Source organism: Hyaena hyaena, unplaced genomic scaffold, assembly GCF_003009895.1.
Source record: "Hyaena hyaena isolate Hyena2069 unplaced genomic scaffold, ASM300989v1 scaffold_450, whole genome shotgun sequence".
Taxonomy (NCBI): Eukaryota; Metazoa; Chordata; class Mammalia; order Carnivora; family Hyaenidae; genus Hyaena; species Hyaena hyaena.
In genome coordinates this window covers 957,598-969,402 of record NW_024081084.1, presented here as the reverse complement: position 1 = coordinate 969,402, position 11,805 = coordinate 957,598, and the positions used below count along the sequence as shown (strand labels likewise).

Here is an 11,805-nt window from a genome sequence, read left to right as displayed (position 1 = left end):
TTAATTGGGTAGAACATATCTTTTCTATCCTTTTTTGTCACCCCAAAAATCTGGGGAAAAATATAATCTACTCTCTGAAAGGAAGCTGGAAATATAATCAGAGTAAAACTGATGACTAGCTTATATGTTCTATTTGTAATATTTACGGGGTCAAAATTGAACTAACTGAATCTGACAGGTTTAAATGTGGTTGCCCGTCTCCCCCCACCCCAACACCCTCATCCCTGACTCTGTGTTCCCACAGGCAGCAAAAATGAAAAGCATTTACTTTGTGGCTGGATTGTTTGTAATGCTGGTGCAAGGCAGCTGGCAACGTTCCCTTCAAGACACAGAGGAGAAATCCAGGTATTAAATCTCTAGACTTGAACTAGCATAATATTATGGTTAGAATAGAGCCTGCTAAAACTACGATTAGTGAATAGGTCTCAGTAAAGTGCTCTGCACATTTTCCAAACGTTCAAGGTATCAATGTGATAAAGGCTTTTCTGCAGTGTAGATCAGAGTAGGTGCTGTTTCATAACCAGAGGGGTAGGCAATGTTGAAAACTGATTACACAGTCAATTATAGCTCTTTGAAATCTTCAGCTGATCCTATCTATCCGTTCATTACACACTTCGGGATAGATTATTTTACTTATTCTTACCAACTTTGTGTCTTTTTAATTCCTTTAAAAAAATAACGGTTAGTAGCTAATTGTAAAAGTCATATGTGCCCATGATAGAAACTATTTTAAAAACATGCAAAATTTTGTCAAATGCTCAAACTTCATTATTCAGAGAAAACTGTTAATAATTTTAAAATTTGGTACATTATTTTCCTGTGTCTTATGTGTACTCTATATAAACATATCCCAGATATTAGGTGTTTTCTCTTAGCATTATGTTGTTAGTGTTTCCTTATATCATTAAAAACACCTATTGTATGTAAGACCTTTAAGGCTTGCATACTATCTCATCTCATAAATGTACAATATTTATTTAGCTATTCCTCCTTTATTGAGCACTTAAGAATTCTTCAAATTTTCCCACAAAGAATTCTGCAAATAACATTTCCCCCCCTCTAGATTTCTTACTATTTTCTGAGGACAGATTTCTAGTAGTAGAATTACTATGTCAAAGGGTTTGCATGAGTCTAATTTTTTTATACTATCTTGCCAACTTGCTTTCCAGAAAAGTCACACACATACACACTCCTATCAGCAGTGTAGAAATACTTCTCTCACACTATCCTCCCCAGTATTTAATCTTTGCTAATTTGACAGGTAAAAACAGGATCTCATTTCTATTTCTGAGTATTAATCACATTGAATATTTCCCCATATTTACCATGTCAATGAACTGTTGATTACAGGCATGCATATTATCTACTATACAGTTTCAAATTACCAAGCACACTTTTTCTAGTCTTTTTTTTTTAATGTTTTTAAATTTATTTTTGAGAGAGAGAGAGAGAACGGGGTGGGAGGCAGAGAGAGAGAGAACCTCAAGCAGGCTCTACCCTGTCAGTGCAGAGCCCTATGTGGGGATCAACCCCATGAACCACGAGATCATGACCTGAGCCGTAATCGAGATTTGGATGCTCAATCAACTGAGCCACCTATGTACCCCTCTTGTCTTTGAATATTTAATTGTCTTTCTTCCACCATTAGCTACTATATACACAGGTAACTGAACTTTTTTATATTACTAGATGCAAAACAGAATTAGGAACATAAGTCTGCTGCCCAAGAAATGATGTGGATTTCTTTTACTCTTAAAATATTCAAGCCATTGATCTCTTCTGTCATTATTAGCACAATCACATGTAGAAGAATTAAGTGAGAAAAGATTTATTTAATCCCATTTCAGAAAAAAAGAAGCCAGATGAAAAATCTATTACTAGAATCAGAATCAGAGTGTATTCAATTCCAGTAAAACTATGGAATTCCCATGGCAAGCTAAGGTATCTCTGAGCTACCCAGTGAAATACTCAAGGCACCTGCCTTCCAGCTTCATGTAGTGCAGTATTTTGTAGAGAAGATACTGTTTGAGTGCTTCTACTCTTGAGGAGAGATTTAGTTGTACCACTACTGTTCTTCACAGATCATTCCCAGCTCCTCAGACAGACCCGCTCAATGATCCGGATCAGATGAATGAGTACAAACGCCACTCCCAGGGCACATTCACCAGCGACTACAGCAAGTATCTGGACTCCAGGCGTGCACAGGATTTCGTGCAGTGGCTGATGAACACCAAGAGGAACAAGTAAGAGTCTGAACCCAGGCCAAAATTTGCACACAAACATATTACATGAATATGTCTCAGATTTCTTTGATTTTTTTTTTATCATGCTCATCAATTAGTGCCCATAAGCTCTTCCCATTTTGATGATTTTCAAGACCGCTAGTACTATCCTCTGTATTATTCCTTGAATGTCCCACCCCTTCACCTCTTCAGCCCCCTTACCTACCCTCCAATGGAACATATACTTTGTATTCCCGTCTGTGGTATTAGCAGTATTTACCATCTTGGCCCACTTTCCTTTAAAATCAAAAGTTGAAAAAAACTAAAAAAATTGAAAATAAATAATAAATAATAAATAAAGCCAAAAGTTGCCTTCTGTGAGCCTGCAAGATGAGGAACCTAATTTCTGACCAAAAGACCGAGAAAATTCAACACTCCCTTGCAGGGTTCAAACTCATGATTGTGATCACATTCAAAGTATCCTCTAGCCAAGTTAATCATGGTAGGGAATGGAAACAGATGCAGTCTTTTTCTTGTAGAATACAATCCAAGATACACATTTAAAATTACAGCCTAGCTGCACAGCATAAAGAGAGAAGAAGGCAAATAAGAACACAAGCCTATCGTAAGGCATAAATTTTAATGTTGGATTTTCTTTGACAGTGTTGGGTTTTTTGCTACATCTAGGCTACTGGAGGAAATTATCTGCAAGGGTTTCACAGAGATGGTGGAATTTCACAATTTCTTTGGAGAATGGCCCACAAGGGGAAGGGAGTTATGCATACAAAGTAGCTAAAGGAAGCTAAAAATCAGTGAAAGGGCATAGATTTGTCTGGAGGGAATAGAGGTGTGCCCGGGTAGCTCAGTCACTTAAGCGTCCAGCTCAGGTCATGATCTCACAGTTCTTGAGATCCAGCCCCACCATTGGGCTCTTTGCTGACAGCATGGAGCCTGCTTGGGATTCTCTCTCTCCGTCTCTCACTACCCCTTCCCTGCTCATGTTCTCTCTCTCTCAAAAAGGAAAATAAATAAACACACAAAAAGGAAAAGAGGAGGGAGAGAGGAAGGAAGAGCAAGAGAGTAGACACAAGCCAGCAGGAGAAACAGGAAAGACTGTGCGATTGACCTAACGTTCTTTTTTTTTTTTTAAATGTTTTATTTATTTCTAGGAGAGAGAGAGAGACAGCGTGAGCAGGGGAGGGTCAGAGAGAGAGGGAGTCACAGACTGAAACAGGCTCCAGACTCTGAGCTGGCAGTCAGCACAGAGCCCGACGCGGGGCTCGAACCCATGAACCGCGAGATCATGACCTAAGCGAAAGTCGGACGCTTAACCGACTAAGCCACCCAGGCGCCCCTGACCTAACCTTCTTAAGTGAATGTTACAGCTGCAAAAATGATGGTCATGGCCAGAACAGACACTGGGAAAAGTCCCTGCCAAGCACTACAGATGAGGCCATTGGTAAAATGTGGAAAATCACTAATTTGAAAAAATGCAAACTGTCCTCATTTCTAGAAAAAGAATGCCACAGCTTGGTAAACTAATGTGAGATGATTACTTTCCCAGGAAGTTTCTGTTGTGTGTTTCAGTTAAACCTTCTGGGGTAATTAATATACGTCGGGGAGACTGAGGGTGGCTTGTCACCCACTTACATAGAACACTCTGCACACACTTGAGGGTGAAATTGAGTCCTCTTCTTAGCTTTCCTCATTTCTGGCCTATCACATGTTTCCTTTAGTCCATTAATATGTGGTTCTTTTGCTGATATTTTGAGATGGCCCTTGGCTTTCCCTAGAAGTATTTCATTAACTCTGACCTCATATGGACTAATAACAAACAGCTGTCTTACCTGAGAGTATCACAGCACAGTGCAGAGCCCACACATAAGTGACTGCAGCTATAACAATCAATGGCACAGACAAGCAAGGGAGCTGAAAATAAGTACGCTGAGTGGAGGGGCTTAACCCGCCTCCATTGTTACTAGCCCTCTCCCATCATCCTTCACTCCAGGTAATTGATGTAGCTTCAGGATGATCCCTCGGCCACCCTCATCTCCCACATCTCCCTCAGCCCCTTCTACATAGGATCCTGAACCCCAAGCTGCACTGTTTAAAGGTGAGAACCATATTGCTAAAGAGACAGATCTTCAACTTAACTTTCACATTTCGTTCAGGAATAACATTGCCAAACGTCATGATGAATTTGAGAGACATGCTGAAGGGACCTTTACCAGTGATGTAAGTTCTTATTTGGAAGGCCAAGCTGCCAAGGAATTCATTGCTTGGCTGGTGAAAGGCCGGGGAAGGCGAGAGTAAGTCTGTACATTCTTATTTAACATTTTTTTTTTTGCATGATGCTGAAAACTTAGACTACAGTTATCTATATATGGATCTGGATTACAGAAGCAATTAGTATAGTCTAACAAAGTGAGGAAATAACTCATATTGGTGGGAGACAGTCTACAAAAGTCTAGTCTGTTTTACTTTTGATAGCAAGGATTAATAATATTTGTAATTAATTATTATTATTTATTAGAGTGGCGTTATAATTAGTGCATTCATTTGTCAATCCAGAACATTTTTGATCGTACATAGAGTGCTTTTTTGATAACTGTACCAAGACAACCAGCTTTAACTAGAGCTGCCCTGGGAAAAACTAGGTTTAAGGAAAAAGGAGACATAATGGTGAAAACAGAAAGTCTGACTGTAAATATTTACACATGGGGTCACATATATGTGTGTCAGGATTCAGGTAAAAATGTGATGAAGACTAAAAGAAAGAAAATTTAATATGTGTAATGAAATGACACTCAAAGCACAGATATGCGGAAACAGCCATAGATGTAGCAATATGCCCATTTTTTTAATAGGGCTGTCATATAGACAATCACTAAGTTGTCAAAGTTGAAAATGAAGCTAAAGCCTTTGGGGACTTCTTGGAACTTACCACAACCAAACAGATTCCTGAACCATCTCATTTTCTCCTGATCATTTTGATTGACATTTGAAATATGAGAGGCAGGAAATTCATGTTCAACTCTGGCTTTTGTTTTTGTTTTTGTTTTAGAGAGATTTAAAACAAGCCCACTGAGACTTAAAGAGAGCTTAAGACAAAAGTAAACTATATTGTTACTGACTTAAAATATGAATGATCAAACTGAAGAAACTAATTGGTAAAATAGTCACTTACACTTGAGGATAGTTTGTTGTGTTTTAATGTAATGCCAAAATTCATGCTACATGAAACCATTCAAGGAGAAAATGTTGTATGGACTAAGCTTTCATCTGCTAACACTGAACTTTGCGATGCTGTTCAGATAATAACTAGTTTTACGAGACATAATACATTTCTCTGATTTATAGACAAATTAAGTCTCAGTAATAACATTTGTGCTGCCAGTACACAAAAATCTTTGAAGCAGCCTGGAATATTGAGAAGGGCATGAAGCTCCTACTTAGGTTTGGTTTCAGATCCCAGCTCTGCTCTTTCCTAAATCACTCCGTTTCCCACACGCAAACCTGTGAGGCTTTTCATAGCAGGTCCCTGGGAAATAGAAACTTAACTGTTTTCTCAGTGACCCTCACACATGTTGCCAGGGAGAAGCAATCAATAAGCACTTACTTCAAATATTTAACCAACTACTCATTTGACCCTTATTCCTCAGTTTCCCAGAAGAAGTCACCATTGTTGAAGAATTACGCCGTAGACACGCCGACGGCTCTTTCTCTGATGAGATGAACACAATTCTTGACAATCTTGCCACCCGGGACTTTATAAACTGGCTGCTTCAGACCAAAATTACTGAGAGGTGACAGCATTTTATTTAATTTAGAAAACCATCAAAACTTTCATAAATATTATCATATAGGCTACAGGTGGTTCCCTATATGGGGGAGAGGGTCCTTATTTAGTCTCTTGGTATATAATCAAAATTATGAATCAGTTAAGAAAACATTATTATATTCATTTTTGATCAGCAAGATTTATTCATTTACCCACCTATTCCAAAAGCATTTCCTGAGTGTCAATAAGGGATAGGCATTAGGAACACAGATATGAATGAAAGATGCAGATGTTAAATCATTTGCATATTAATATCACATTAAAAATTGCTATTTATGATGACACTTTAGCACAAAGTAAAGTACCAGTATATATAGTATTATATATTTACTGTAATCAGCATAGTAGTAAAAATTTAACCACTTATTTTTATAGGTTAAAATTGCTTTTTATAATTTTTCATAAACTTTATATTTCATCATAGGGGAACTTTAGGATAACTCATCTCTGAATGCAAATGTTTGAAGAGTTGAAAAGACTGAGGGATTTAAAAGATGAAAAGATTAATGGACAAATTTTATCAAAGTAAATCACTGAAATATTTCCTGGATAAGTTAACTGCTAAGTGTCATCTTAGTGTTACAGTTATTGTTAAATCACTACCTTTTTTTTCTTTTTTAATTTCTAGGAAGTAAGTATGTCACTATTCAAGACCATCTACACATCACCTGCCAGCCACATGGAATATTTGAAATTTTAAGTTCTGTAAATTTAAAAGATGTATCTTGAAGCCATATTGCTTTACCTGCCAATATACAAATTTTCTTTTAATATTGTGTGGCCAAAGATTGTAAATGGAATAAACCATTGTCAAAAAGTTGTTAAAATATCAGTTTTAATATGTGGAAGTGCAGAATTCTCTCCTTTTCTTATTTTGGATGAAGTACCTAACATGCTTACATTTAGCAATGAAATTATTTTTCTCTGATGTAATTTGTACATATAAATTATTTCAATCACAACATATCTGCATTGTAATGGGAACATAAGGGAAGGATTAGTAGCCACAGCAGTAGGAAAGAGATTCCTTCTTGAAACGTTTGTCATGAAAATGCTCTGCTTTCAATATATAAAAGGTAGATAAATAAAAATTTCAAGCTTCTTTACCATTGTCTGTCTTCTCTCTTCTTCATGACCCCACTCCTTCCAAACACCCATTCTTAAGCTCATAGACCATGAGCCACATCTGCTGCCCAGACATGGCTTCATGATTTGAATGGCTGCACAGTGCTTTGGGGGCAACACTGAAAAAGTATATAAACATACTGATTTCTGGCTTGCCTTAAAAAATTAGATCATCAGGCAGTATTAGATCTGCAAGACAAATCTCATCTGGAGCTAAGTACCACCTGTCTCCTGGTGGGGGCGGGGGGAGGAAAAGCTCTTAATTTTGTTTATCTCTTCTATTGTTTTTCTGGTCTATATTTCATTCATTTCCACTCTGGTCTTTTTATTTCCTACCTTCTGCTGACTTTAGGCTTAATTGTTCTTGTTTTTCTAGATCTTGACATGTGAAGCTAGGTTTTTTGAGATCTTTTGATTTTCTCAATATATGCATTTATCACTTTAAACTTCCCCCTAAGAACTGCACTTGCAACATCCTCTCCATTTTGGTGTGCTATGTTTCCATGTTCATTTGTTTCAAGATTTTTTAAATTTCCTTTTCGATGTCTTCTTTGATCTATTGGTTGTTCAGGAATGTGTGCCTGTAAATTTTTCAGGTCTCCTTTTGTTGATTCTTAGATTCATACCACTGTGGTCAGAAAAGATAGTTGGTAGTTGATATGATTTCTATCTTCTTAAATTTAGTGAGACTGCTTTGTGGCCTATCATGTGACCTATTTTCCAGAATAGGAAATGTGTATGCTGCTTCTGTTGGGTGAAATGTCCTAGAAATGTCTGTTAGATTAATTTAGTCTAATGTATGATTCAAGTACAACATTTCCTAGTTGATTATCTGTTTGGATAATCTGTCCAATGTTGAAACTTGGGTATTACAGTCTCCTACCACTATGATTATATTATTGTCTTTAGATATGTTTTATATCTATGTTAATATCTGCTTAATATATTTAGTCATATGTATATATATATATATATATATATATATATGACTGTTAAATCTTTTGATGAATTGACTCCCTTATCAACACATGATCTTCTTTCTCTCCTGTTGGTGCTTTGGCTTAAAGTATGTTTTGTTTGATGTAGATATAGCTACCCCTACTTTCTTTTGGATTCCACTTGCATGGAATATCTTTTTCCATCCCTTTGGTTTGAGCCCATGTGTGTCCTTAAAGCTAAAGTGAATCTCTTACAGACAGCATAAAATTAGGTCTTGGTTTTTTATCTATTCAACTACTCCATGCCTTTTGGTTGGTGAATTCAATCTACTCATATTTAGAGTAATTACTGACATGTAATTCCATCTTATTCATTGTTTTCTGGTTGTTTTGTAATTCACCATTTTTTCCCTCTGTTTCTGCTTCCCTTTGTTAATTGGTGATTTTACATGTATTTTTTCTGTTAAACAATGGCTTTATTAGCATAAAAGCATGCATGCACACAAACTATAAAGTGCTAAGAAACTTAAATATTTAAGTCATAGCAAGCAGGTGGCAATTCAACATCCAGGGCCCACAGAATGCTTGAAGGAGATCACAACAGATTATACTTCCAGAGTGAAGAGAGCATTTTCAGAGAGAAAGAGGGGCCAGGTGTAATAGTTTTTCAAGTTTCCTATTCTCATCAAGGCTCATGGGAAGCATTCTATTCAAGGGGAGGTATGCAATTTCATATCTAAAAGCAGATCAAAACTCTTGAAACCTAGATTTAAGGAAAGAATTTTTCTGCTTCTGGATCAGCATCATCCAAGGCAGGAATGGAACTTTTTACTTTAACAGTCTTCCCAGTCATCTGTTTCACAGAGAAGTTTATCTATTTCTGTTTGAGGGGTCCATGAGTCTTTAGTGACTTTTCTGTAGTTATGTTAACAGTTCTCAAAGCTTTTCTGGAAGCATTAGGTAAGGCTGGTGAAGCATCAAACATTTTGCCAATATGTGGCATTGAAACCTGAGATCTCCCATCTAAGGCTCTGACTGAAGTCCAGATTCCAGCTGTACCCCATCCTTCGGTGCTACACAGGTACCTGGATCACCATTTTTCTTAACAACAAAGATCACAGTAACCATTCTGGATGAGGCAAGGCGCAGCCTCTTTTTTTGCTCTTGGTTCCCTTTTCTTTATCTTTTGTGAATCTACTCTAGATTTTTGCTTTGTGGTTGCTCTATGGCTTACATAAAAACATCTTATAGATAAGCAGTACATTTTAACTTGATGGTGACCTAAATTCAATTGCATACAAAAGCTCCACCGAAAGCTCCACAAAACTCCAAATATACACATATTTTAGAGGGAAAGAGTGTGCGTGCAAACAGGGAAGAGGGACAGAGGACAGAGAGAGGATCTTAAGCAGGCTCCAAGCTGAGCATGGAACCTGATATGGGGCTTGATCCCATGATCCTGGGATCACAACTTAAGAGTGTAAATCAAGAGTCAGACGTTCAGCCGACTGAGCTACCCAGGTGCCCCTTTTATGTTTTTGATGTCACAATCTACCTCTCTTTATATTTTGTATTTGTTAACAAATTATAGCCCCCAATATAGATGGACAATCTAGAGAGATTATTTTCCACTAAATAAACAGAGAAAGGTCTTAAAGATGCCCCTATGAAAAAACATATGGACCATGTGATTTTGTAATGGATTTGGCCTAACTTAAGTCCAAACATGCTTGCAAAAACCCTAGACTGCCTCTGAATTCAATGTGATAAAAGCAAAACTCCCAACAAAGAAATTATTGGAAAATATTCAGGTAAGACTTATATAATCATTTTATATATTTAATCATAAAACTAACTTTAAATAATGGGAATAAAGGAGTAAAGGATTCAGGTTGAGTTAACCAGGCAGATATAAAAGAAAGTGATACGGATTATGGTTTGGATGTGAAGCAGTTCAATATTAGAAAGTCCTTTAATATAATTCATCATATTAATAGTCATGAGAAAACCATAATCTCATCTCCATAGATGCTAAAAAGGCACACCACAATATTGAATCCTAAATCATGATAAGAATGAAATTGATGGATTCTTTTTAAATATGATAGAGCATATATGGGCCCAAAGGTCTGCAGTTTACTTAATGCAATGTATTAGAGAAATTCCCATTAGAGTCAGAAACAAGGAAAAGACACCATTATTTTGGTTACTATTTAAGATTGTCTTAAAGGTACTAAAAAGAAATTAAGGGTAATTGAAGAAATTAAGGTAATTAAATAAGAGAAAGTACAGTCAGAAAGAATCTACTAAAACTATATCTACTTAAAGACGATATGTTTTTTATGTCTGAATAACTCAAGAGAAAAATGGAAAAATACTACAAAAAATAAGGTTATTTAGTATATTGGAAACATACAGAATAAATATACAAAATCAATAGCCTTCAGAAAGAAAAGAAAACAAAATGAGCACAAAAATTCTTGTTAATTCCTAGTAGATATGTTACACAAAACCACTGTGAATACTGAGTTAATGAATATTGAACTCCTAGAGGAAATACAGAGCTAAGTTCCCACAAACCTCCATTTTAGTCAACCAAACACCATCTGCCTTATATAGGTTTCTTTGCCGTTGTCTTTGTAAAACATACCAGTCTCATGGCATTCAAAACCTCCTCTTTCACATAGCACTTTTCCTTATAACACTTAGCAGGTATTTTAAAAATTCTTCTGTAGCTCCCTGATCTACACAACCTGCCTTGTTTGCCTGCAAGTTTACCATTTTCCACACCATATCGCCTTCTGAAAGGAGCTGGCACTGCTGAGAAGGATTTAACAATTTTTTTTTTTTAACCCTGAGTAACCTGACTGTACAGCTCTTTAGCTTTCAGACTCCCAACAGTGCGTCCCCTGTGGGTTTTGTTGTTGTTGTTTTGTCTGTTTGTTTGTTTGTTTGTTTTTAAGAGAAGTCACCAGAAAAAGTACAAAAATGTGAAAAGTATGACACTAAATAGACCACAAAAGAAGACACTCATTTACAATATAAGAGCTGAAACAAGTTACAGAGATGGAGGGAGGCCAGCCATAAGAGACTCTGAAATACCGATAATGGACACAGGGTTAATGGAGGGTGGGGCAGAGGAGAGGGTGGGTGATGGGCACTGAGGAGGGTGCTCGTTGGAATGAACACTGGGTGTTGTATGGAATCCAGTTTGACAATAATTATATTTTTTAAAAAGCTGAAACAAGAAGGTGGAACATCACTTTTTTTTTTTTTTAATCTCAGCTGGGAATGTGCATAGAGGCACTCGATTTTTAACAATTCTGTGAATGTCCATGAATAACCATCAAATTGCTAAGAGTATTGATTTTGGGATTACAAACAAAATTTAGTTGGTAGGTGAATTTGCAAATATGAAATCAAGAAATAATGAAATCACCTGTAATAGAACCACAATAAGATGGCAGATATAATCCCAAATATACTAGTTTTACATTAAATGCTAATCAACTAAATATTCATATTGAGGACTAAGGTTATCTAATTGGATTTTAAAAATGTCCAACCATTACCAGCAACATATTCTATACATAAAGACATAGGAAGTTAAAATAAAAAGACTATAAAAGCCATAACATGCAAATATTCACACAAGAAAGCTTGTTGTGTTGATATATTA

The 11,805-nt window shown here is 36.5% G+C and overlaps 1 protein-coding gene and 1 pseudogene across 1 annotated transcript; one reads left to right on the top strand and one right to left on the bottom strand.

Annotated features, from left to right (window-relative positions):
* The first annotated feature begins 253 nt into the window (after positions 1–253).
* GCG (glucagon) lies at positions 254–6,032 on the top strand. Its single transcript, XM_039253432.1, has 4 exons — positions 254–345; positions 2,082–2,243; positions 4,394–4,531; positions 5,885–6,032. Exons 1-4 carry the CDS (start codon positions 254–256, stop codon positions 6,030–6,032), a joined length of 540 nt encoding a protein of 179 aa, XP_039109363.1.
* Positions 6,033–8,652: 2,620 nt separating this feature from the next.
* Positions 8,653–9,254, bottom strand: LOC120246107 (annotated as a pseudogene).
* Positions 9,255–11,805: the final 2,551 nt, after the last annotated feature.